Source organism: Heliconius melpomene, chromosome 18 (assembly GCF_056956725.1).
Source record: "Heliconius melpomene rosina isolate 202511_hmr_F chromosome 18, ASM5695672v1, whole genome shotgun sequence".
Classification (NCBI taxonomy): Eukaryota; Metazoa; Arthropoda; class Insecta; order Lepidoptera; family Nymphalidae; genus Heliconius; species Heliconius melpomene.
Window position 1 is genome coordinate 2,851,304 of NC_140406.1, and position 25,693 is coordinate 2,876,996.

General features: G+C 30.1%; 1 protein-coding gene across 1 annotated transcript in view; it reads right to left on the reverse strand.

Moving 5' to 3' along the window:
- The window catches only part of LOC146529189 (Kv channel-interacting protein 4-like), an 84,397-nt gene that overhangs the window by 41,808 nt on the left and 16,896 nt on the right, over positions 1–25,693 (reverse strand). Inside the window, exon 3 of the mRNA XM_085201886.1 lies at positions 13,617–13,637. Within this exon, the coding sequence (XP_085058012.1) occupies positions 13,617–13,637 (21 nt within the window). The remainder of the gene's footprint in view (positions 1–13,616; positions 13,638–25,693) is intronic.

A 25,693-nucleotide genomic window follows, 5' to 3' on the forward strand; every position in this document is an offset into this window, starting at 1 on the left:
TTAAGGTCGGCATCATTTTGCGTTCCTCTGATAGCTGCGACGATGCTTCTGGATTAAATTGGTTTTATTTCTAGGTATTTTGGAATTACATATACTACCACGAATATTATGAGATGTTAATTCTTTTTTATTGGTAGTCTATAATTTTAAATATATTTTTTTTGATTTTTTGAATTATTATCTTAATTTTTGAGCGTAACGCTTAACCGGAAACAGGACGCACGCTTAGTGAACCTAGTGTCCAGACACTATTTTCCATGGAACTCCACGTCTCATTAGTTCTGCATTATGTTATACATTGATTATTTGTTATTGCATTGTGATTTTGATAATATTTATTTCCGAAATTTAAATTTTTTTATACAGTGTTTCCAATTTAATAACTATATTTTTTTAGGTTGTCCTGAAGCTTACTTTAGTCATACATATTTATTTTTAATATATTATGATAATGGATATATTCCGCTCAAAAGTTTCCCCATCAAAGTAGTAGGATAAAAAGCCAAAGAAATAATCATATGAATGCGTGGCGCATCGTGTTTGACTCAGAAAAAGGAAAATAATTGAATGGAACAAAAATATACCTACCCTTCCATGGTAATTCAATTACAAACAAAAGTATTGAAGAAATAAATAAGTTTATTCAACGGAGTAAAGTGAAATACGAAATGTACAAAGTTTATCATTGGTCTAATGATATCAACTTGTTATCTATGAATTGTGGGCCAAGCTCGAGAGACCAGCAGACGCAAGGCAATAAGCTGACGGCTCTCTCGGCTCTCATGAAGTTTCACAATATTGGATTGCTTTTATATTGAAAGCATTGTGTTTTTTGCTGCTGTCAATATTCCTTTCTTGAAATTAGGCTGATGAATAAAAATATTACAAGACTATCAAAAATCACACTTTTTTGTAATTATTATGCAATAGTCGACGTTTTTTGTTATCATAACAATATTTTTATGTCACACAACCATTATTGTAAACTTTATTTATTTTAGTTTACTATTTCAATATGGACTGTTAGCTTAAATGTTTAAATATCTTTTTTGTTATCGGGTTAGTAAATATTTTCTTTAAATTCACTATGTTTATTTTTATTATATGTACATAGTATATAACTTAATATATATTGTATAAGCCAATCGAGCTGCCCAAGACATATAGTGGTAATTAAGTCTAATCCCACTCATCAAGACCTTGATAAATTACACGATGGTGGTATGATTACGATATAAGATATTTAACCTGCCTTAAAACTAATTAGATGTTCTATAAATCAGATTCTACAATATCAATGGACTTATGTTTCTATTGTAAGTGAAAGTAATTTATAGGTACACTATATGGTTTTTTTTTGTTTTTATTTTCTTTTTCAAAACATTTGACCTAAATCTTAATATTACTTTTTCTAATGATAAAAATAAAAAAAATAATCAGTTTGACGCTGTATCCTGCACAGCAGGGTAGGCAGAGGGAACTTGGGAACCTGGTATTGAGATATTTTGCGTGTTGAGTAGCGGAACTCAACGCCACGCAAATATTTTTTTAAATATATATTTAGTTGCACAAACAAACAAATGACGAATGATGAAACAAACAAATGATGATACACGATTTTCATGAAATTTGTGCCCACAAAATATGTTTAGTTCAAGAGTTTCCAAACCCTCAGCCATTTATGTACATATAGATGTTTGACTGATTTAGACAGTGATTGTTCCGTCATCTAATCAACAATAAACCTAAATGGGCGAGATCGGACAAAATTCCCATCGAATTCCGTGGTAATGGTATGTACAAATTAAACTTCTTTACTTGGCTTATATTGAAAATTATATTAAAATAAATAATTTGGACAAACAGTATGTTTTACTAAATTCTGAAAAACGTACTAAACTCCCACGGAGGTTGAACTAAAAGCTTACATAATGATAAACTAAATTTATCCGGATTAAGTCTAACAAACAACGAATACAGGAAACATTAGCTGGGAGTCAAAAGTTCGGTAGCCAGCGTGGAAGTTTCTAATGGTAAAGTTTAACTGGACCGACTTGCGGATTAAGCGAGGAGTGTACTACTCGCCAGGTTCAACCGTTTATCATGCAGACAGTTTTATTAGAGGAGAAAAATTAAATTTTAGATTTAAATATTTTTTGTTATTTTGTTTTAACGAATTTTATTAAAATACTGTATATGTTTAATAAAGCTTTGAAAGTTAGATATATTATTATTTTCTTATCAGGTCAATTAGCTTCACGCTGCATCTGCCTTCTATCCTTCTGCTTTTTACGTCTCCCTTCAGTATCTTTGATCTTGTGTTTTCGGTGGCCAACCAAGGTACGAAATGATCGCTTCTCCACAGCATTAACCGTTCTTTTATTCTTCTTCTGTAACACCCATGTTTCGATGTGAGTGCTGTGCTGACAATTTACCGTCTTAAGAATCCGTACAGTCTTATTAGTTAAATAATTTTAGTATTATTTAACGTAGCAATATTTTGAAAAGTTTACTCACGTTATTGAAACTTTTTAACAATAGCAAATATTCGCACCTCGATATCTAGGTCGCATTAAATGTTCAAATATTATATGAAGTTACTGTATAAATATGCAAATAAACCCAAAAATAAACTCAAATAATAATACAATTTAACTTATAAAATAAATATGAAATAAAAACCCTTCTTATTAGTAAATAGAGAGATGCTAAGTGATCTTCCATTTTAGAGACTAATTATTCAAAGCAAATGTAAGTTGGTCATCAACTGTGTAATCAACAAGGAACCTGTTTGTTTTCGTTCAAATTTGAATTTGCGTTAACGGCACCGTTAAATTGTGTCAATACTAGGGATACTAAATCATACTCCCTTGTTTATTTTCATACATATGCAAAATGTTGATTTTGTGACGTAAATTCCGTATTATTACACAAAATTCAAATTCAACATTCAATTCAAATTACACACAAGCACTTTTGAATCGTCGAATAAACATATGAGCAAAAAGCTACCACCGGTTTGGAAGGCAGTTCTGCTGAGAAGAGCTGGCAAGAAACTCAACAGTTGCTCTTTTCAAAGTCAATGGTACAATTGATTACATTAGGTGTCAACTATCCTGCATTACATTCAATAGACATTAATTCCATACATGTTTATCTTCTAAATATCAAAACAGTAGTAACGTATCAATAATTATAAATTTAGTTATTATTATACAGTTTCTAAATACTTGAAGCTTTTTTAAATACATTTTCACTTCACTTTATTAAAGTACAAACTACTGCTATTAAAAGTAATAAATTACTTTTTATGTAAAGTTAATCTTCTAATATACAAATTCAAAATCTCGTTTATATTCTCTCTCAGGTAAATAAATATAAAATAATCTCGGTTCAAACACAGAGCAGTGTCAAATCCGTAATACGTTTCTATTAGTCAGCTTTTCCGCAGTTGCCGTGTTGAATAAAACATTAAAATCTTAATAACTCAGCCACTATGAGATTTTCCTTTATTTCAAGCTTATATATTTAGGTTATAAACTGTCCTTGACATTTAAAACTTATAGAGTTAAAAAAAATAAAATAAATAGGCTTCACGCTGTATCTCGCACACAGGAGGATAAGCAGAGGAAACCTAGTGTTAAGACACTCCATTTTTCACCGTTATCTGGAGGCATTGCGTGAGTGGCGGATTAAGTTATAGTTATATATCAGGATAGAACGGACATCTATTTTCATTTATTACATAGTTTTCGATTTTAGTATAGGCATAAGTATCCTGTATCATTGTGGAGGCTACTAAATAGAAAAATATGGAGAACTGAATGTCTGGACACTACTTTTCTATTGGTTTCTTCATAATGAAAACGCTTAATATAGATGAAAACTGAAGCCGTGAGATTGAAGAGATTGAAGCCGTCGTAGCGCAGGGGAAAGCGATTGACTGGCAAGCAACATGTAATACTTCGAAAATTCGGCGAAAAACGGCGATCGGGGTGTCTTAACATTACGTTTCCTCTACCTACCCTACTATATGCGTGATTGTATCCCGTTGTAGCGTGAAGCTGAAAATATACCCATTCTTAGAGTGTAATTCAAACTTATTACAAACATTACGAGTATTACGGCCAAACACCAAAATATTCCTTAATAGAACACTTAACACATCATAATCATCATCATTCTATATTATGGAATGGCGTTTTCACTTATTCGTCGTCCAATTCTTACGTCGGTAAATGGAGCATAGTAAGGCTAAAAGTAAAGCCTTATTTTCCTTACTTCAGCTTAAAGCGCTATTGGCCGCCGCTTAACGGACCAAAGTCATTAGGCAAACGGTCAGAACTGCTGGACTGAATCGTTAATTTCTTTCTTCAATTCCAGTCCCGGTAAAATATATTTTGTGGTAACACAATTTAAGGTTTTAGCAAAAGGTTCTGATATAATACTCTAAACTTTTTAAGATTTTATTTAAAATTTCGAAGAAGTTTATTTCATTTTTAATTAAAAAATTGATCTATGTTCAATTTGTTATGTTATTTAGAATTTTGATATCTCTATCTGTATCTCTATCTATATAATACTAGTATCAAATTTAATATTAATTAATTACGAGAGTATGATTACATTATAAATAAATACGTGCATAGCTTAATAGTTAATTACGCTGCTTATGTAGCAAGGTAATAACCACTGGAGGGTATTTGCTGAGAATGTAGTCAGACTTAATTTAGATAGACTAGCTTGAACATTCCAATCTGTGACAGTACTTATTTAAATGTAGAATATGAAAATATGAGTAGACAGAGGAAGCGTAGTGTTAAAACACTCTGTTTATCATTGTCCGCCGAATTCTGAAGTCTTTGCGTGTTGGGTGGCGGAACTAAACACTGCGGTTTTGATGATTGTAACTCCTATTTTACTCAAGTTTTAATTTATTTCATAGCAGTTTTATATTCAGGAACAAATTGGAAAACGAGTCTGTTATGGTCTGTTATGGTCTGTAAAGTCCATATTAACTTAAAGTAAATAATCATAGTAGATGATTATGCACTACACGAGTTCAAAACTATTATCAAAATAAAATATATATTTTTGATTTGTTCATAAAATAAGATTTATATTTGCATAGAAATGAGAGCTTTTCCTGTTGCAGACCTAATCAAAAGTTCGTTAAATTTGGGAACGTAATTTATAATGTTATTTAACTTTATGCATAGAAACAGGTTTTTCACATTTCATTTTTGGACAAAAATACGTTTCAGGTATCTTGAAAATACAGTAAATAAAAATATAGTACATTTGTGTGTCTGTGTTGAATATCAGTGTGCGACCGTCAAATCCCTCTCTGTGCCGCCTGTTGCCACTGATTAGCGTTAGCCGACGTTGCCACCATTCTATATTTTACGCCTTGCATTCTGTATTCTATTTAAACATGTATAAGTAATTTAATTTCAGAAACGAATAAGCTTTATTCATATTATTACTATTTTTAGTAAATATTAATTATATATTATTACTATTATTTATTAGCTGAGGCCAGTAGAGGCGTACACAAGCGTGTGACTGTAAGCGCGATAGATTTTGGGGTCGATTCCCACTCGAGGAAACGCAATATTTTCATTTCTTAGTTTTGATATCGAGGCAAAGGTGGCATGGCGATGTTGAGTATCGCCACTCAACACACGATACCAGAATTCAGCGGAAAATAGGGAACGGAAGTGACTTAATAGGAACTGATTGTCTTAACAATAGGTTTCCTCTACTCTACTCATACTTCATGAAAGGATTCTGCAACGCTCAACGCAGTGCTAATTTCAAACACGACAGATGCACTATAACAAACGTTAGCTAGGTACTATATTAAAATAGTTTAGCAACTTAGTAGTTAACACCACCACCGTTTACAGAAATTTCACCTCCATGTTACTATGAAAATGTGTCAGCAACAGTAGTACTAGACCAACAGACCACAATGCGTACATTTGCATATACTATTTACTCGTCGCATACATTTATGTATGTATGTTTCGTATTTGAATATGGTGCAATTTAGGATGTACGTCAAATAGACGCAATGAAACGGTATACAATATACCTACCTACCTAGCCTACCTATTACGCTACCTACCTAGCCTATCTACACTATCTACGTTACTACCTACCTACCATACCTACTTTCCCTACCCTACCTACTTTCCCTACCCTACCTACTTTCCCTACCCTACCTACAATATACCCAATATTATACCCGTGGACGACCAGTTCGTGAGAGCTGAATTTTATTGTGATTTTTATGTGTAGCACCCGTTTATGGTTGCAGGTGCGATATACGAGTATATACGTTTAAATTTTTTATACGAACGTTACGTTAGATTTTTTAAATGGAAAAACTCAATACAGTTAAATAACAAACCTATGCACGATAAATTGACTAAATTTATACAAATTGTGCTAAAAGTTTGAGATTTATTCATTTGAAATAACGTTTTAAGAATTTTAATAAATATGTAGCTGTGATTCAAAGGTATTTTGTGTTCCTATTTTGTTCATATATTTAATTGTAAAGTAAAAGAAATCGTAATAAATATGCGTGTATTTTTATTAGTAGAGATGAATAAATACAACTGCTTGTCTATAAAATAATTGAATATACAATGTCCTTGCTGTGCAAATTAATTGACATTGACTGTTTATAATGTTCCCTATGTTAAAAGACAGCATTATCTTTTTACGTGTTGTTTATATAATTATAATGGACAAAAACTGAGTCACGTATACTAATTGAGAAATAAGCTTAAAACTATATTTTGGCCAAAGCTTTGAAAGCTAAAAGCTAATTAAAAACTTGTTAACTACTCTTGTTATATCGAACATAATGCGAGCTCTAGACAAGTTTAAATTATATAAATAGAATATTACATAAAAAGGATTTAAGTATCGTTAGAAATACGAGTCTTAAAATGGTTATTTACATAATAAAAAAGTAAATTGAAAACTTTGGCAAAAAGATGTAAAAATATATTCTTTTTTTAAATTCTACTTCATGTTCAAGTAGATTCAAGTGGGAATCTTTCATATCGCCTGTTGCCCCTGATTTCTGTTAGCCAGCTCTACCGCGACGTGAATAATACATTAGACGAGCGGTAATGAGCTAACTGGATAGAGCTTTTGAGTTTATCATTCGCTTGCACTCGGAGTGCTGCATTTAACATAATATATGTACTTGAGTTTTAATTAAAGAGTTTACAATATATTTTATGAAGATATATTATATTTTTATAGGGTTCCCTATTTTAAAAGAAAAATCGGAATCTTTATAGGATCACTTCGTTGATATATTTGTCTGTCCGTCTCTCAAGACCATTTATCTCAAAATCGCTTGGAGGTATTAAGCTATTCAGGTTTACGGAACCTAAATTAATACAGTCAAAAGATAAGAGTGTTTTTTACTGCATTTTGTATAAACATTTTCATGTAATTAAAATCTATAGAATAATAATATTCCTATAATAATCTTTTCCGTGGGTCCATAATTATGAAATTTGGCACGAAAAGGAATGATTAAAAAAATCTAAAAAAATCTTTTAAGCTTGGCAAAAATAGCTTAGTTTACCTTCACAAGCTAACATAACTCCCAACTTATGAGTTATTGAAAAGAAAATTGAATTTTACCTGCTACGAATCCACCACCGCCAGTGGGATAGGTATTCTTTTGTGGTCCAATATTTGAACTGGATTTTTATTCGGTCCTACCTAATGCTGAATGCATTCTTGATCAAACGGATGGCCTCTGGCGAGTTTCGGTCCCCGCGCGGTGTCACAGAGATGGTAATAGGACTCGGTATATTTTAGACTCTATTTCTGTTTATATTTCTATGTGAGAAGCATATGGTAGCTACAAGAATTAAATGTTTGGTTGGTTTATTTATGTTTGTGTAATTGATTACAAAATTACTGCATAGATACATACGTCGTGGCCCAGGGGCACAAATGTGAATGTAACGCGACGGTTATGGGTTCGATCCCCACTCGATAGAATGAATTATTATTTATTAATATTTTCATTTTTACGCTCTGGTACCAATGCAAAAGCCCAGCGTTGACTTTCGTCACACAACACGAGTGTTTTAACATAAGGTTCCCTTTGCTTACCCCGCTGTTTGCGGGATACAGCGTGAAGCTGATTTCGACAACATAAAGAGTGATTAATATATAAATATATTTTATAGAATATATCATTGTTCTTCATTGGTCTTTCCAAGTATTGTTTGTTATATAGACAATTCTAAGTTTCCTAATGAAAGTTTTGCTATTATAATCTAGTGAACAATAGGCTCGTTACAGCTATACAAGATTGCTGAAAGCGAGTTAGCTGGCCGCGGCCGGTTGGCGGACTTGTGAAAATGCTACGATTTCAGAACAATGAATTGTTGTGAGGACAATAACGTTTAGTTTGGGTTCAGCGGTTTTAAAATGTATTATATAACAACGTATATTGAAAGCAATTTATTTTAAATATCTTTCATATTGGCAATATAAAAGCCTTTCAACGCCCGATTTAACCTTTTATTTTATTAATGGTATACTTCAAAAACATTCAATAGTATTTAAAATGAACATTAATAATGTACATACGATATTTTAATGATATCTATATTTATAGATCTCATTATATAGAAAGCAGAAAATATTATAGTTGTAGAAACAAAGAAAAAGCTGAATCATAATAAATTCTATGACACGGTTACATTTTAAAAGATAAACTAACAAACCGGAAGAATGTTTGAATGACAGAACGTCATTTCATTTAAAATCCACCTTATTTGAGTAAATTCAATTTAGAGAACTTTAGATATAATATTTAATGGGAAGAGGATTGGGTCCCCATGGGCGGGTGAGCTGATTCAAGCAAATAAAAATGAAAAATCATGCTACAATTTTTACATGAGCTCTGAATTCCCTCACTCGTTTGCATATTTTTAACCGTTTAGACAGGTTGTTACTTATGAAAATATTACACTTTCGCTAATGGCGTCCAAAAATGTTTCTAATGGCTTCTTGCTACATTTTAAATCTAAAAATATATATGTAGGTATGCTTTTTTATAGATCGTTAGATTTTTTAAAAGTTTCATAAGGGATATTTTATTAAGCATACATTTGTACTGTACCTAGAAGTATATTAATTTAGATATTAAGGATTTTTAGGTTTTTTTTTAATTTTCCATACATTATTGTAGAGAACACCTCTCAGTTAACCAGTAAATACTATTTAATTGAATTGTTAAGCGTTAATAATTGTGCAGGCTACAATACTGGAAATGAATATTCTATTTCCATTCGAGAGTAATATGAATTAATTTATCGGTACTATTTCTGTCTATTATTTATATGAAGTTGAAAGGTTATAATCTACATAAAATATCTAAAGGTTATAGAGGATGAGGACTTTAATTTTCTTTTCTATATGACAAATAAATATAGAAGGCAATTTTACGACGCGGTACGTATGTTTGTATAGGCTGCTCTCAAAAATTACTGCGCGGATTTTTATATTATTAGGATTTTCAGTACAAAAGAAGATCGTTGGTTTATCTAGAAGATTTACAATTAAATATGGTAAAGAACAAGTTTGGAGTTGGTGAATTATAAAAAAAAAACACGTTTTCTAGTCGTTTATAATGAAAGTATAAAACAAAAATTTTAAAGATTTTCAAAGAAATATCTATGGGAGCATCTATATTTTTATTTTTTTATTTTATTTACTCAAAATAATAATTTAATATTTTACTTTAATTCAAATTTCATAATTAATTTTCATTTTTAATTTTAAATTTAGCATGAAATATTTCTAAAGGTATTTTTGACGACAATAAAACAGTAGTGATATTTATGTAATACCTACACAAATGTTTCTTGATTTCTATACCATTTGTTCAACGACTTTAAGATCAATCTATTAACTCCACAAGAAAAATCGTCCACGAGTTGGAATCGAACTCCCATCCTTTGCGTGTACCTTGTAATTGGTTTAAGCGCACCCTTAGCGCCAGTTAATATAAACTTTGGCTATAAACAACATTTCAAGTACTATGTCATAGTGTAGCTTTGTATTTATAGAGGTCACGATAATGGGTTTTAAGGTTAATTTTATAACCCATAAGTCTTGATGTGGTTGGTATCATTTATACAACGGAATTAAATTGAAGCAATTATATTTTATTATATCAATTCTAAATGTACTCGTAACAAATTTAAATTTACCTTCGTGGCGCAGTGGGATGTGACTGATTACAAGCGATACCTTTGGGTTCAATTTTCATTTTAGCAAAAGTTTTAACTTTTTCTATATTCTGTCAGTGAAAGTATGGTGATATCTTTCAAAGTATAGAGTGGGAAGTATATAGCATAGTTTTATCCTTTGCAAGATTATCTCCTGATTAACTTAAATATATTCAGGATATATTATTTAATAAATAATATTCGGAATAAATATTCGAGTACTAATAAAAACATTTATTATTATTATATACTTATCAAAAAAACATTATATAAGACTATACGAATTGAAATATTTACGTTAGTAGGTATGAGCATCGGTGGTTCAGTGGTAGAATGCTCGCCTGCCACGCGGGCGGCCCGGGTTCGATTCCCGGCCGATGCAGTTTTTTTATTTTTGATTTTTCTGTGAAAAATATTTTTATGTAAAATCTCATACCCTCATTAAGTTCAATTGTTCCTGGAGGTGTTTAAGAAGGATTTTAGAATTAATTTAACTGTTTGAGGAGATAGGTGGCAAATTATTTATATAAGTTAACAATATATACAAAAACATCCAAGCTTGAGATTCGAGCTTCAAATATTATTCTTCAGACCTTTAGACTTTTCCTATATTTTTTTTGTACATTTGTATTATTTGTCTATATTTTTGTATATATATTTTCATAGAAATAAATGTTTTATCTATTTATTTATTTATTTAAATACTACATTTTTTGTTTCTAATGAAAGTTGATGACAAGTCATGCACTCACAGTAGCGTCTGGGGTATTACTGTAAGCACTCCAGTCACCTCGACTACGACAGGTGTGAAACTAGAGAAGGTTACGTTGAAAATAAAAACGTAAGACCTCGGCTTTGTATTTGCGGATATAGCAAATTGTTTATGATATTGCTTTTAGTTTTATATTAAACTAACATTACTTCGTTGAAAATATTGTTTATGAAACTTGCTTTTAACTCTTTAATTTAAATTAGATATTTATTAGTATATATTCTTTATAGCACATAATTTAAAAACAAAAATGTATAAAAAGTCGTTTCATTTTCATACCTGCAACAGCCAACAAGTCTGTCGTGAAACCAATGTTATTATATTTATATAATTTATTATAGTTTCATATTTCTTTATAAATTGAAAGAATGATTCAGATTTCATCATTTCTATTTCATTTGATTTATTTATTATAGCATTTGTTAAAAGCTTTTAGCACAAAAATAGTCTTGGCATTACAATATTTTTATATTAAGACCTTCACAGAAAATCTCATTGAGATTTTTTTCTCTTATAATCATTATTGGAGAATTTATAAAGAAAATTTTAAGCAAGAAAAATGAAAAAAATATGTAAGTACACCATGTATGTAATAGTCAGTTTTGTTTTTATGAAACTGAAAATTTTTCAACTTGGCAAATTTTTCCTCTTATTTTTACATAGTATCTTAATCTTTACATAGTATAAAACTTCACTTAATTTTTTGATGTACTAGTTTTCACTAGTAGGTACGCTTAATTGTAGATTAAAATCGTAAAATACATATTATATTTGTGCATTTATCCACCTAAAGGGGAAGTAACACTGCGGGCCGAGTATAAAATGTAACAATAAATTGACCCGAATTAGTTTTCTTTTTCTTGTCTTCTTGTTATAATATTATTTTATTTAAAAAAGACTAACTTTTAAATTTCTTACAACTTAGCTATTATTAAAAAGGTTGTTGTTTAATAAACTTGTACGCTGAACGTTTCTGCCATTTCCCGTCCCCTGTGGAGAATGTTAAAAGAGAAAAATGCTATTAAGAGTTTTTACGAAAAAAGGCAAATAGGAAACATTAAAACTCGCAATTCTTCATAACAAATGAAGAACTTCATAAAAATAAAAATTGGAATTTAAGAAGATTATGTTACAATTACTTTTTTTCTTTACATTTTTATATGGTTTAGGAAATACGGAGAAAAAAGTAACTGAACGTTAAAATAATAAAAATAAGATTATTAGAAACTTACATTTGTAGTTAATTTCATACGAAATGAATGCAGACCCAATGAGTGCAAAATTAAATTTGTCAACCTTTATAAAGGTTGTACTTAACGTTGAACCACAATCCAGAAATTGGTACGGAACCCTCGGTGGGCGAGTCCGACTCGCACTTGATCGGATTTTTTATTTAATTAACTTAAGCTCGACTTGAGTGGGTTCATTAATTTAATGAGCTGAAATATTCATAGATCGATAACAAAGAGGTCGACAAATTAAACAAAATTTTATATTCTATTTGACTTACCTTTTTGATACCTTTACGTTACCTTTTGTTGTATTTTATAATAAGTATAAGTATATTTTTTATTTATTATTTATAGATTTTTGATATCAATATACATTGTCATAAAAGAGTCATGAAATTGCTAAAAAATATATTCATCATGTAAGTACTCGTATCTTATTCTGATTACATAGACCAAATATTACTTACAAATTAGTAAAAGAATTAAAAATAACATTTTATGGGCCTGATAGTAAGCATAGATCGTCTTGTGTGTTCTGTTGATATGTAACCTACGCAATGGTGTCAAATTTTAATTAAGTAGGAAAAGTGTTTTTTCTATATAGAAGTTATCTACTTCGAGGATAAATATTAATATTTAAGTCAATAATTCTTCAAAATGGCCACTCACCTGCGGTTCACGATCCCGGTGTGGTTAATGGCTAAAATATGTCAAAATTCTAATGACATAACTAAAATATGGGTAATTTTTTAAAAAGAGGAAATTGTAAATCTTTTGGGTCTACGACATGCGAAAAAATCCTAATGAAGTCGTTTCTCAAAAAAGTCAAAATTGAAAAAAGTCCTTAGTTGCGAATATGAATTCTATTTTGAATTTGTTTATTATAAATTTAGTATTTTTATTTTAAAACGAATTTATTTTATTATAATGTTAGTGCTATCGATAATTGATTGGCATTAAGTAATTAGATAGCTTTATATAAGTGTTTGCTGTTTATCAAGAATCTTTTTTTAAAATTAATTTATTTACTTTAAAAAAAATTTTTATTTTAATGTTGATATTACCACAAAACAAATTTAGTTTTTTATTTAGGTTTGTAAAATATAATAATTTAAATAATCTATATTTAACAAAACAATATATAAAAGTATAACTACTTTAGTTGTTACTTTATTTAAATAAATAAGTTTAGAGATCAAACTCGCAACTAAAGGGACTTAACCACGTAACGTAAAGTGGTATAAAGAGTTTAGTAAATCTCTGTAATAAAGTAAAGTGGATGCAATTCTGTATGACTCTGATTTAATCTAACATGCTTTATATTCTTACTTTCGGACTGCGCTGTGAGACCTGGGGAATACAGTTACTTATTAGTTAAATAACACTACCAAATCCTCTACAAATTTAACAAAAGTGCTATTAAAATTTGATTTGTATATAAATAAATGCAATAATTAACTTTTTTGATTTAATGATACATTTTCTTACAATCATGCGAAAGTTTTATATATGTAGTAATTAATTTGTATCGTAGGTAATAGCGTTTAATGTAAGAAAATTTGTATTCTTGTAGATATTTGAATTCTGTCTGATTTATATTTTCTGTTTTTAATATTATGAGTATTTAACATATCGTTACTGCTAGAAGTACTCACCATTCTTCTATTCTGAAATATAATAACTTTATTATTAAATATTAATTCTCTACATAATAAGACATTCTAGAAAATAGTAAATAACAAATAGTATAAAAAAATTATCTACTTCGTAGACTGCTAAAAATACTATTCATTCAAATAAAATGTCACTTAATATAATTAATTAATTCTAATTTTCTAAATCTTGAAAAATTAGACATATTCAATCACTCATTGTTGTAGGTCATTAAATGCGTTTAAGGGTTTTTATTTTTTTTATGAATACTGTGAATTAACAATGTTTCTTGTAAGCCGTATATATCTGTATATTATGTAAATATGTCGAAATGTTCTTTGAAACGATGCTTTTAATCATATTAATTAACGTACCTATAATATCATTCGTTTTAAAGAAAATTCCTCGAATTTTTTTTCTTATATGCTATTAAGCGATTTAATACATAAAGTATATATTCAAAACGTTATTTCTTAGTAACTAAGAAAAAGGAACGATCGACTTTGTATATTTAATAAAACTGACGTTCATTTACGACGTACGATAACCTGTGTAATAGGCTATAAAAGTGGCATTAAGTAAATATTAGTTTGTCATTATCACAGCGCTACCTATTTTCTGAGAGAAAATTTATTTATGAAAATGAAACTAATATATTTTTATTTACTTCAAAAAGGATCTAAATTGTTTATCGTATATACAAAAGAAATAAAAAAATAATAGCTTGTGAACATAATACAAATTCCAATATTATCAATACCTGACTATTTATTTCATATATTCATAGTAAAATATTATTTATTACATATTTTATGTCAAATAGAAAGTTAGATGACAGCTCAATATATATATTTTGGAACTAAAAATAATAAAACCCGTTTATTTTTCGCCCTTCAATTCATTTACAAGTAGGTATATTTCTTGAGGCCAGTCGTAGCCCAGGGGCACAAGTGTATGACATGTGTAAACGCGACTGGTTGTAGGTTCTATCCCCACTCGAGGGGATCAAATATTTAATATATTAATTTCTCCGGTGTCGAAGTAAAGGGCGGTGTTGACTTCACCGCAACTCTTACTGCCTCCAGAACCGACCCCGCAATGCCTCCAGAATTCGGCGGAAAATAGGGGACGGAGTGTCTAAGCATTAGGATACCCCTGCTTACCTCGCTGTGTGCGGGATACAACGTAAATCTGAAAAAATAATATATTTGTGTGCGTTCCAAACCCCTACATGAATTTATTAGCAACACCAGTCAGCACTCTTGCCACAATCCTGGTGAAATATATGTCGGCACAATGAAAGAATTATGTATGTATGTACATATATATAACAAATACAATCTATCACGTCGAGCACCGTATCGCGTTTCATCAATACAGAGTCCAAATAAAGCATTTTGCATCGTTAATCATTAAGAGACGACCACACGAGTGGCTGCCGTCTCTCGAGAGCTATTAAAAACAGCTGTCCACTCGACAATTAACAATGCCAGTTTTATTATATGAATGAGTTGATTTTTTGTTTACTTTTTACTTTTTAATTCAAAAGACGATATATATAATTTATGATAGTGAAGAGAAATTACGATTTTCTATATTGTTAATATTATATTTTTGAAGTAGACTTCAGCATAAAAAGTTTTTCTTTTTTATTCATTCACAATCGTTGTTAGTGATAAAAATAATTCAGATTCGTTTTAATCAAAATCTCTTTTTTTAGTTCGATTTTAACAATTTTGCCGTCAGAAATGTTTCAGTATCCGCTCGAGTACGATTCTCGAATTCAGTTGAAAATTGTTACCCGGGGATGTTTTTCTAATGGCGCTACATGCAGTATACCTTTTTCCGTGAATTAATTTAAATTTGAAACCAAAAACAATAGTAGAGACAAGTATTGAAAGGTTACTAGAATATTTACGCCTTTTCAAAACAAAAATACCTAAATAAATAGAATTAAGCTATTTGTTGATAACCATAGTGTTCTAAATCTTTTATTTTTAGTTCAATTTGTTTTTATAAACTTTATAGAACGAATTTCCCTAATTGAATAAAGTATATTTAAATGTAATATTAAAATTAAATAAAATAAAAAAATAATAATTGATTTAAATATGATATATATTCATACTTGCAGAACATAAACTCAAAGATATAAATTCGATGTACGATAATACGTTTCAGTAAACAGAGACACCGGTGGCTACTAAATCAAATATTTCCTCTATATAAACACTCACAAATCGAAGATTTTTATTATGTTCTTATGCCAGTTGTAACATAAAAGGTCCTTATAAAATATTTATGATGTGTGAATAATGTTTCGGAAATTCTATCTCTTTGATCTCGTTTTCTTTCATTGCGTCTGCGTTACTTTTCCTCTTTATTTCCAAATATTTGGGCTGAAATATTGTTTTGCTTAAGTACCTGGTAATATTTATTTCCATTCATATTTTTATTTCGTTAGTACTGCACTGGTATATTGAATTTACAAAGTAATTAATGTGATCATAAGTTTTTTATGTATGTAAAATATTTTATTTATAAGTACTTCTTAAATATTTTTTTATAAAGTTAATATCAAGTTTGCTAAAATGTTGGAAAATAAAAGCCTCTATCAAAGATATATCTATTTAAATAATTCTGAAGATAAAAATCACTGTTTTCGCAACAAGAATCTTGTTTTATTATGTAAATTTCTTTGAAACAGTCGCTTCCAGCCAATTTGAATATGGAGAAGCGTCTGTGGAATGCAATAACACTAGAGCCTAGGTTACAAAAATATCTTATATACTCATGTTATTTACAAATTTAGTAGAATTGTTTGTTTAATATATTATTTTGTCAAATAAAATGCACACATTAATTTTATAGACTGAAATACAAAATTTTATAGTATCGTAAAATTTGTATAAATTTATGATTTCTTTCACACTTCTGGCTTTTCTTTATAAAGTAAACCAGTCATTGGCGTAAGTTTCTTAACAACATTTTTTTTTATCTAATAACATAATCGAAAATTACTCGATTATGTTGCATTATTATGTTATATGTTCAGCTTTACGCTGAATCCCGCATGTAGCACGGTAGGCATATGGGAACCAAGTGTTAAGGCACTCCGCTCCCCAGTTTCCGCTGAATTCTAGAGTTAACTCACGTTACAAATCAGAAATTTGTACCGAAAATAAACACATATAGTGTATCTTTGATCTATATATGTATATAATTTATATCTTTAGTAATATGTGTTGAACTAACATACTTCGAAGCAATTACAATTAAAATAAAGCGTTCATATGGCAAGAAAGCCATTAGCCTCGGGATAAAGCAATATATCTTGAGAACTAAGTGATTTTCTCATAAGCGCAAGAAGTTGAAAATATACGTGGATAATAACTTCCAAGAGACTTACAACAGTAAATACTTACAAAAGAACCTATCAATCGAGTGCTACATTTAGAGTCATCCAAATAATTACCATTTATTAAAATTAGTGCATTCTTGTAAGTAATATTGAAGCTATGTTTTCTCTGGTAAAGGGAACTTATTGTCAAGACACTCCGTTCTCTACTTTCCGCTGAATTTTTAAGGCGTTGCGTATTGCGTAGCGGAACTCAACGCCGCGCTTTACATTGGTGCCAGATCGAAGAAATGAAAATATTAATAAATAATAATTCACTCCCCCGAAAGGAATTGAATCCACAACCGTTACACACGTCTGTGGACCCGGCTTCGGCTCGTTTACCTAATAATAATATATTATTAATAGATAATTATGCGATTTCATCAGTTATTATATTAAACCCATCCGTTACGGTTGACGTTTTAATATAGCCTAAATTAAATCAAAATATGTCAGATCGGTTCGTTAAATAATTTTAATGAACTGAATGATCGGTAAGGACTGAAACACGGCCGTGAAATAGGGCGTGAAATGCTTTTGAGCGGGTTTTAATTACTTTTTTTATTACTGCTCGAATTAGACTGGTGAATAATAAAAATGGTTGGTTCGTTTTTTTTTTCTATATAAAAAAATCCTAGTTCACTGAAATATTTCGTCGGGTTTTGTGTATGTTTATTATTTTAATACGAATATAGGTATATATTGGGGCACTTTACTATGTAAATACTAGTATATAGATCGAGGACGTCGTAGCGCAGTGGCAAGTGTGTGACTGTAACGCGACGGTTGTGGGCTCGATTTGGTCGTGACAGATTTCATTGTGATTTTGGGTGAGAGTTAAGGCGGAATATTTTTAACTATATGAGTTACAGAGAGTATAGAGGAGTAGGGGCACAGAGAGTGAGAGTGTGTATGTTTTTCCACTCGAAGATTCGATCGACTGAGATTTAATATTTTCATTTGCTTCGCTTTGGTGTCGAGTCAAAGCACCACGTTGTGTTCCACCACTCAACACGCAATGCCTTCTGAACTTAGTGGATTGTCGTAAACGGAGAACACTAGGTTCCCTCTGCCTTCTCTGATGTGTGCGAGATACAGCTTGACGCTAAAAAACTATATGGGTTAACTAATACTAGATTTTGTTATCAAAGTTTTTTTTTGCATTTATTTTCCACCGCAAAAATTACTTTCAACAAAAATGACGTGAAACCGTGAAAGCTTCAATATCCGCCAGCAGCAATCGCTTATACGGCAATTTAATATGTATGAAATGTGCGCTATTTTCCTATGCTTTATTTTTTTATTTTATTTCTACTTTTAGAATATTTTGTTGGTATAAAATAAAATTTATGTATTCTCTTAACGCTTTGCTGGGTCCTTGTTCTATTATATTTCTTATATTAGGTATGTATAATCGAATATAATATGAAAGAGAAAATAAAGGTATACCTAGAATAGGGAGCACGTTTCTCATTCTCAATTACGATTTTATATCCTTTGCGGCAGTAACTCTTGGTGTGGAAGTGCTTGGCATTCCCGTATAATGATTAAACTTTGACTTATCACCTTCACCAGTAACAAGAGAATTCAGTAGTTTTTTTTCTGTAAAATTAAAATTATAATTGTATTGTATACAAAATAATATTTTTAGCGCTTTCGAGTTACAGAAAAAACATTTTTAAGTACAACACTTACTTGTAAACAGTTAAAATCATTATAACATTTTTCCAGCTTTACACTGATAGAGTTAAGACCCTCCGCTTAATCTATTGTTTTAACAATAAATTTAATAAAGATCTTACGATGAACAAATTGTTCGTCAATTCTAGTTTTAATCGATACAGTGCTTGCTGTAATTGCGTCTACAAGCTGATATTAATGGGGGATCTAAGTGCTGCCTTATGCATTAAGTAGGACGATATGATTGTTCGCTGTTCTGTAATATAAAAAAAATCTGCTTCATGCTGTATCCCGCACACAGCAGGGAGGCAGAGGGAACCTAGTGTTAAGACACTCCATTCTCCACTTTCTTCTGAATTCTGGAGCCTTTGCGTATTGTGGCAGCTTAGAAAATCTAGTAACCTAGCAGTTTTTTGTTTAATTGAATGAATTATATTTCTGATAGATTTCGTAAAAAATATAATAGACGTGATTTTTTCTACAAAACAATATTTAGAATGTGAAAAGAAAAATATAAAAGTCAGTTACAGCGCTACCTAAATAAAAACACCTAAATAAATTGAAAAGGTCTCACAAAATTATAACCTTTAAATGAAAGTAGTAGGTAATAGACATTTTATATATAAAATATACTCTGTCCTGCATACAAGAGACGATCAATAAACACCAGCTTCCAGTACGTTTTTTGTTTCAATTTCGTGCGCGAGGTATTGGAACAATTTGAGAATCAATGCCGTTCGTATCCGCATCTCTATTTTACCTTTTGAAATAGAATGCTTTCAAATCAGTAAAAGATTTCAGTTCGCCGTCGAATACACCTTGTTAGTTTTTGTAAAAATTCAGTTGAATATTCTAGTAGGTATATTAAAAAAGAGTATACTTTCAATCTTCCCTTTATGCTATTAAATTTTTTTCAATGTTAAAATAAATTATATCAATCTATATCATTTAATGATACTATAAAAACAGTAATAACAAAAACGAAGCCCAAATTATATAAATATTTAGATTTAAAACGTTTAAAATTTCCAGCTAAAATCACAACATCAGCACAACCTCTACGGCTAGAAGCGAAATGTGCTTGATGGTGGAAATTTCCATTTAAAGGGGAACGAAGAGTGCTCTAAAACTGATGACGTTGAAGTCTGATAGGGCCATCGGGCCTCATTTTAATGTCGCGGGCCCTTAGCACCCTCAGCTTTGATACATTGTTGAGCATCATGGTAATTGACTGGGAAATTAATAATCTTAACGCACCCCTAAACATTTACAGCCATTATACGAGTATATACAAGGGATGAGGATTTACTCGGTGAAATTTTAATAAGGATAATGTTAGGGATGTTTAGGATTAGCTGTTATAATGAAATGCTAAGAGATATTGCACCTTGAGCGGAACTAATTAGCTGGTTATATTTGAAGGCTTTACGTAAGATATTTTTATATTTATTATAAGAATATTAATAAGTGGTTGAAAGGAGTAACCCTAAGCAATGGTTTTATGAATTTTTAATAATGTACAATTTATAAGGTAAAAATAAACTAAAAAAATTATAATAATTTACTTCATTATAATATTAATATGACGTTTTTTGAATACTACCATTATTATAAATTATTGTTATGACGATATTACTTTTATTTGTGTAGCTGAATTCGAGCGCAAATATTGACAGAGTATCCGTTCATACATACGTATATTTACTATTTAGTTTTGAAGAAGGCTGATACAATTTCTGATGTGGGTTGCCATATCATATATAATAAAAAGAAAAAATTAAATAATGTATGACATATTTTATCGTTTCATTTTCAAAAAACTATTTTGCGATTCCGATAAAAGGAAAGAGCTTATTAACTATGCAAATGAGGCTCTCAGCAAGAAAATAAATATAGCCGTGCCGTATTCATTTTTGAAAATTCAACGGCTTTAAAACTGATTAAATGCTAACTAGACTGTAAAAATATTACTCACTTTAAAACAATATTTTGAGTTTTAAAATATAAGACTTATAAATATATTTCTTGAGATTTAGTTAAGAAGAGAGAAGAAATAGTTTTGTTTTTAAATAATTTTCATAAGTAGTTCTTTAAAAATAGATAACCGTATATGGTATGTACAAGTGGCTTCTCCACCTTCCGCACATTTTCGCGACAATAATTTATCGAATATTAATTATTCATTTCGGAATGAATGTAATTTCGCAGAGTTTGAATCGAATCCTCAACTGTCACGTTTTCAGTCAGACTGTACCGCTGCGCCACGACGACCTTAATTATAGTGCCTTAATTAACTTGCAGTATTTGTATGTTAAACCTTATTATTAAAATTCATCACAATGAAAAATTATATTTATATAAGTATACTTTTAAGTAGTTAATTAAAAATCATACCATAATGAAGTTAAGTTATTTAAATGTTCTTTTTATATATTTCAGTAACGTGATGCGAAATGTGACTTCGTTCAAATACCACCCAAACGCAAGCTGAATACAGAATTAGTTTGGCGGCATCTTATCTATTCTTTGCTCTTTCTTCTCTTTTGTGCTTCGCTGCATTGAAGAATTTAATTTTTAAGAGGTTAGCTTATTATAATACATACTTAACCTATATATTAAAAATTGAAATATAGTTTTTTTTAACCTTTAAGTATGGACGTCGGGTCTGACAGACCAGACAGTTCTACGAATTCTACAAATCGGCCACTTCTCGGTGACCTCCGCCACTGAGTCTCTCAGTACCTTTCGTGTTAATGACAAAATGAATGTAGATAGCAGTGGTTGTGTCTCTGGGTTCAAAACACGTGAGTATTTAACTTTCTAAACGGGGTCTGGGTCTGTCAGACCCGACGTCCATGTTTCCCATACATGAATAATTTCAAAACGCCATATATTTTTATAATATTACAAAATATACTTTAATATTTTAATTGTATTATTTGTATTCAAATGTTTTTATTGTTATATATCATATATTATTTTGCATTGTTTGTTATATATTTTAGTAATATAAATATTATTTACCTAAAAAAGATTCAATTTTTTTAGTTTTTATGATAAAATGGAAAAAAATGATCGACCTAGCACGTCAGGGACAAAAATATCGGTACTTTATAATCAACATCAAACAAAAAAATTGGACGACGACATTTTATAAAGAAAATAGCACTTTATCAAATAAAAAGACGCGTTTCGTGTACTAAACTACTCTAAGAATTGAGAATGACTTTGACTCGCGTTTCGCGATCTGATCTATCGTTTATTGAACATGAAGCTAAAAAAATAGTTTTGGGTTCTTGAAAAACATATATACTTTGCCTCCAAAAGATATATAGAAAAACAACACATACTTATGTTGACTGCAATCGTCCTGTTTGCCTACAATGTTGAAAGCCATTGTGTATCGATGTTCAATTGTATCTTATCTTGAGGTGTTGTCAAAATTTTTATTTTATAACATAAGATGTAATTTCTTTATTTTTTTTATTTCCTAGACTTTATATTTTGTTAAAAAAATATTTATTTTATTATCTGTCTTTTTTTTATAGTATTATTTTCTTAAGAGTCATCCCATGTGGCCAAAGACTGAAATTGTGACTTTAAGTTACTTAAATCGTTGTGATTCGTAAAGTTTAATAAAAAGCGATTTTATTTATATTGATTTTGTTTGATTTGAGGCTATTCATGTAAACTAAAACATAAAATTGTCTTCTTCCTTTAAAAAACAGCCGGAATATGACCAATAAATACACTGGTTTGACAGACCCGACGTCCATATGTATGTTATAAAAAAATCACGTCCATAGTTAAAGGTTAAATATCTCTCAATACTTGAATAGATTTACTGTAAAAAAATCAATATTTATTCTTAAAATCTATAAGAACATTGTACAATGGCCGTTGCGAAGCAAATTGGAGTACGACCAGCATACAATTTGTGACATTAAAGAAATACTCTTCATATAGGTAAAAAGTGACAAATAATACGATGAGTTATTAATAATTCAGGAATATTGATGAAAAGAAATCTTATAATGTGATCAGTTAGCCATATTATATTTAAAACATTCAACATGTGCAAAATTTATCTCTTAAGTACCTACAGTACGCTAAGTGCATAAGATACGACAAAAAAATGTACAGCAAAACGACAAAACAACCAATAAAAGATATAAAAATCTGTTCATCATAATTAACTCCAATAAAAACCACGTAAACCTCAACACATTTATAAAACTGGACAAAATAAAGGCCATCGGTGCCGACGTGAATGACTAATATTCCAACGTCCGGCGTTTAACTGACTGCACTTTTGCGAATGGAAAATCAGAATATTTCATGTTCCTCCGTAAACGATGAACGAGGTTGTATACAAGTTTCGCAAACTTTATTGCATTTCAGATTCGAGAGGTGTTGACTCCTTGCTCGTAAACGTTGTGCTCGGTGGGACTTATCGATGCTAAATATAAGTTTGGTATATATTTTATGGATTTTGAAATTATAAATACAATTTGTATCGGATATTTCGTTATAATGCCATATATATTAAAGCATTATTTTAGTATTTGCGGAGTTAAGCCTCTCAACACGCAATACAGAAAATCGGGAACGGAGTGTCTCAACACTACGTTCTCGATTATATATTATTATCACTTATTTTTTAATATTATTATTACTGTATTTATTATTACTACTTTATTAAATTCATAAGGATAGCTAGCACAGAAGGGCAAGGGAAATTTCTAAAAGAAGTCAGTATGAAACTACGGTAAGAGAGTACAGTGCGATTATAAGAGAAAAAATAAAAAAATAACAAAAATAAAATATTTCTATTTAAATATTTTTGTTTTACTAATACATATAATATGTCAACAAATTATGAAATTCAGGATCAGATATTTTATAACACAAAAAAAATCTTTTTTGCACATACATTTTTTTAATATGAAAACATTTCTTGTCTAATAAAGATGAAATTTTATGAATCACTTTGTATTTCGCTGGGGCTACAAAATCTTGCTTAATTTACTTCCCGGCACGGTGGATAAAATTACGGTAACTTGCGGAAACTTTTGCAAGCGAGCATAAACTTAGGAGCGAAAGGAGCGAAGTTTACACAAAATTTATAAATATTTTGACTTTACGCAATAATAATTTAAATTAATGCGACAGCGCTTGTTTATGTAATCCGTTGAATTTGTATCGTATAGCGTTCAGGTAAATTAATAAGGCTATATTATAATATTTAACTAGCTAGCTTTAACTTTTATAAAATTAATATTACAAGTGCCTATTTACTTCAAGAGAAGATAAATATATATATATATTTTATTAAAACATATAAAATACGATATTATGATACTGTTGGGATTACCTCTTATACATTTTTGTCGGGTCTTTTGTCTTCTCATATAAATATACTTAGAATATATTTAACGAAAATCTAGTTATATACTTACTAATTTTATAAATTTTACCTTAACATCACAAAATCCAAGTAATGAACGCACACCTCAATTGAGCCCTTCCATATAAATTAACATTAATATTAAACGATTTAGTATCTTAACCTCGTAATTTACGTGAAAACGTCGGTTTACCACATGTCAGTTCAGTTTTGGTCGTGGAATTAGTTAGGTTTTGCGGTCTCTCGGCCTTTTGAACGGAAGACACATGGTTAATAGAATACGTGCTTAGAATGGATATGCCGCTTTGTATAGCTGATAGCGCCAATTAATGACGTCAAATAAATGTCGCAATAGTAATGGGAAGTGTTTCTACTAATTTATTGTAGTATATTTATGGTAAAACGTTTGTTGTCTGTAAAGTAAGATAATTTTACGTGGTGGGTGGGTTTCTATTAAAATATAGAAAAACGAATAGAAATTTCAAAATGGTTAAAAAAATGCACATAATAGGGTACGCAGAGGGAACCTTGGAACTTAGTATTAGACACTTTATTTTCATTTTGACACTTCACTTCCTCATTTTTCGCCTGATTTTTCAGGCATTGTGTGTTGTATGGCAGAACTCAACGCCCCGTCTCATTACTAAAATGAGGAAATGAAAGTAAAAAGGAAATCCTTAATTTTTTCGAGTGGGAATCGAACCCAAAACCTGTCGCATATACAGCCGTACGCTTGTGCCCTTGCGCTATGACTACTAATATACCTAATTTAATAATGGGCTTGTAAATTTACTAACGGTACTTACTATACTGACATACATACCTATATCATGTTTTGAAAGTTATCTCGAAAGTTATTTCTGGCCTTTGACGACGGTACTACATACAGACTCGTACAATATATTGAAAGATATTTATCAATATTATATGGACCATTTATTTTGAAAGTGGTGTAAGTCCATTTTTGAGAAAAATGAGCTATCACGTAATTCGTGCTTAATTTAATGTAATTTTTTATATATAACTAGTCCGTGTTTAATTTCTCAAAAAAAACCCATGTTTTGAACAACTTAAAATCGGTCGGTAAATGAAATTGCATAATCATCGACATACTAACCTTTAATTTTGTCGACACAAAAGAAAATGGACTTACACCACTCTCAAAATAAACGGTCCATATAAGAAACAAAGAGTCCCTTTGAATACATTTAGTTGCATTTGTGTGTTGTCCTCATATGCTGTATATATGTATGTAATACAGGGTTT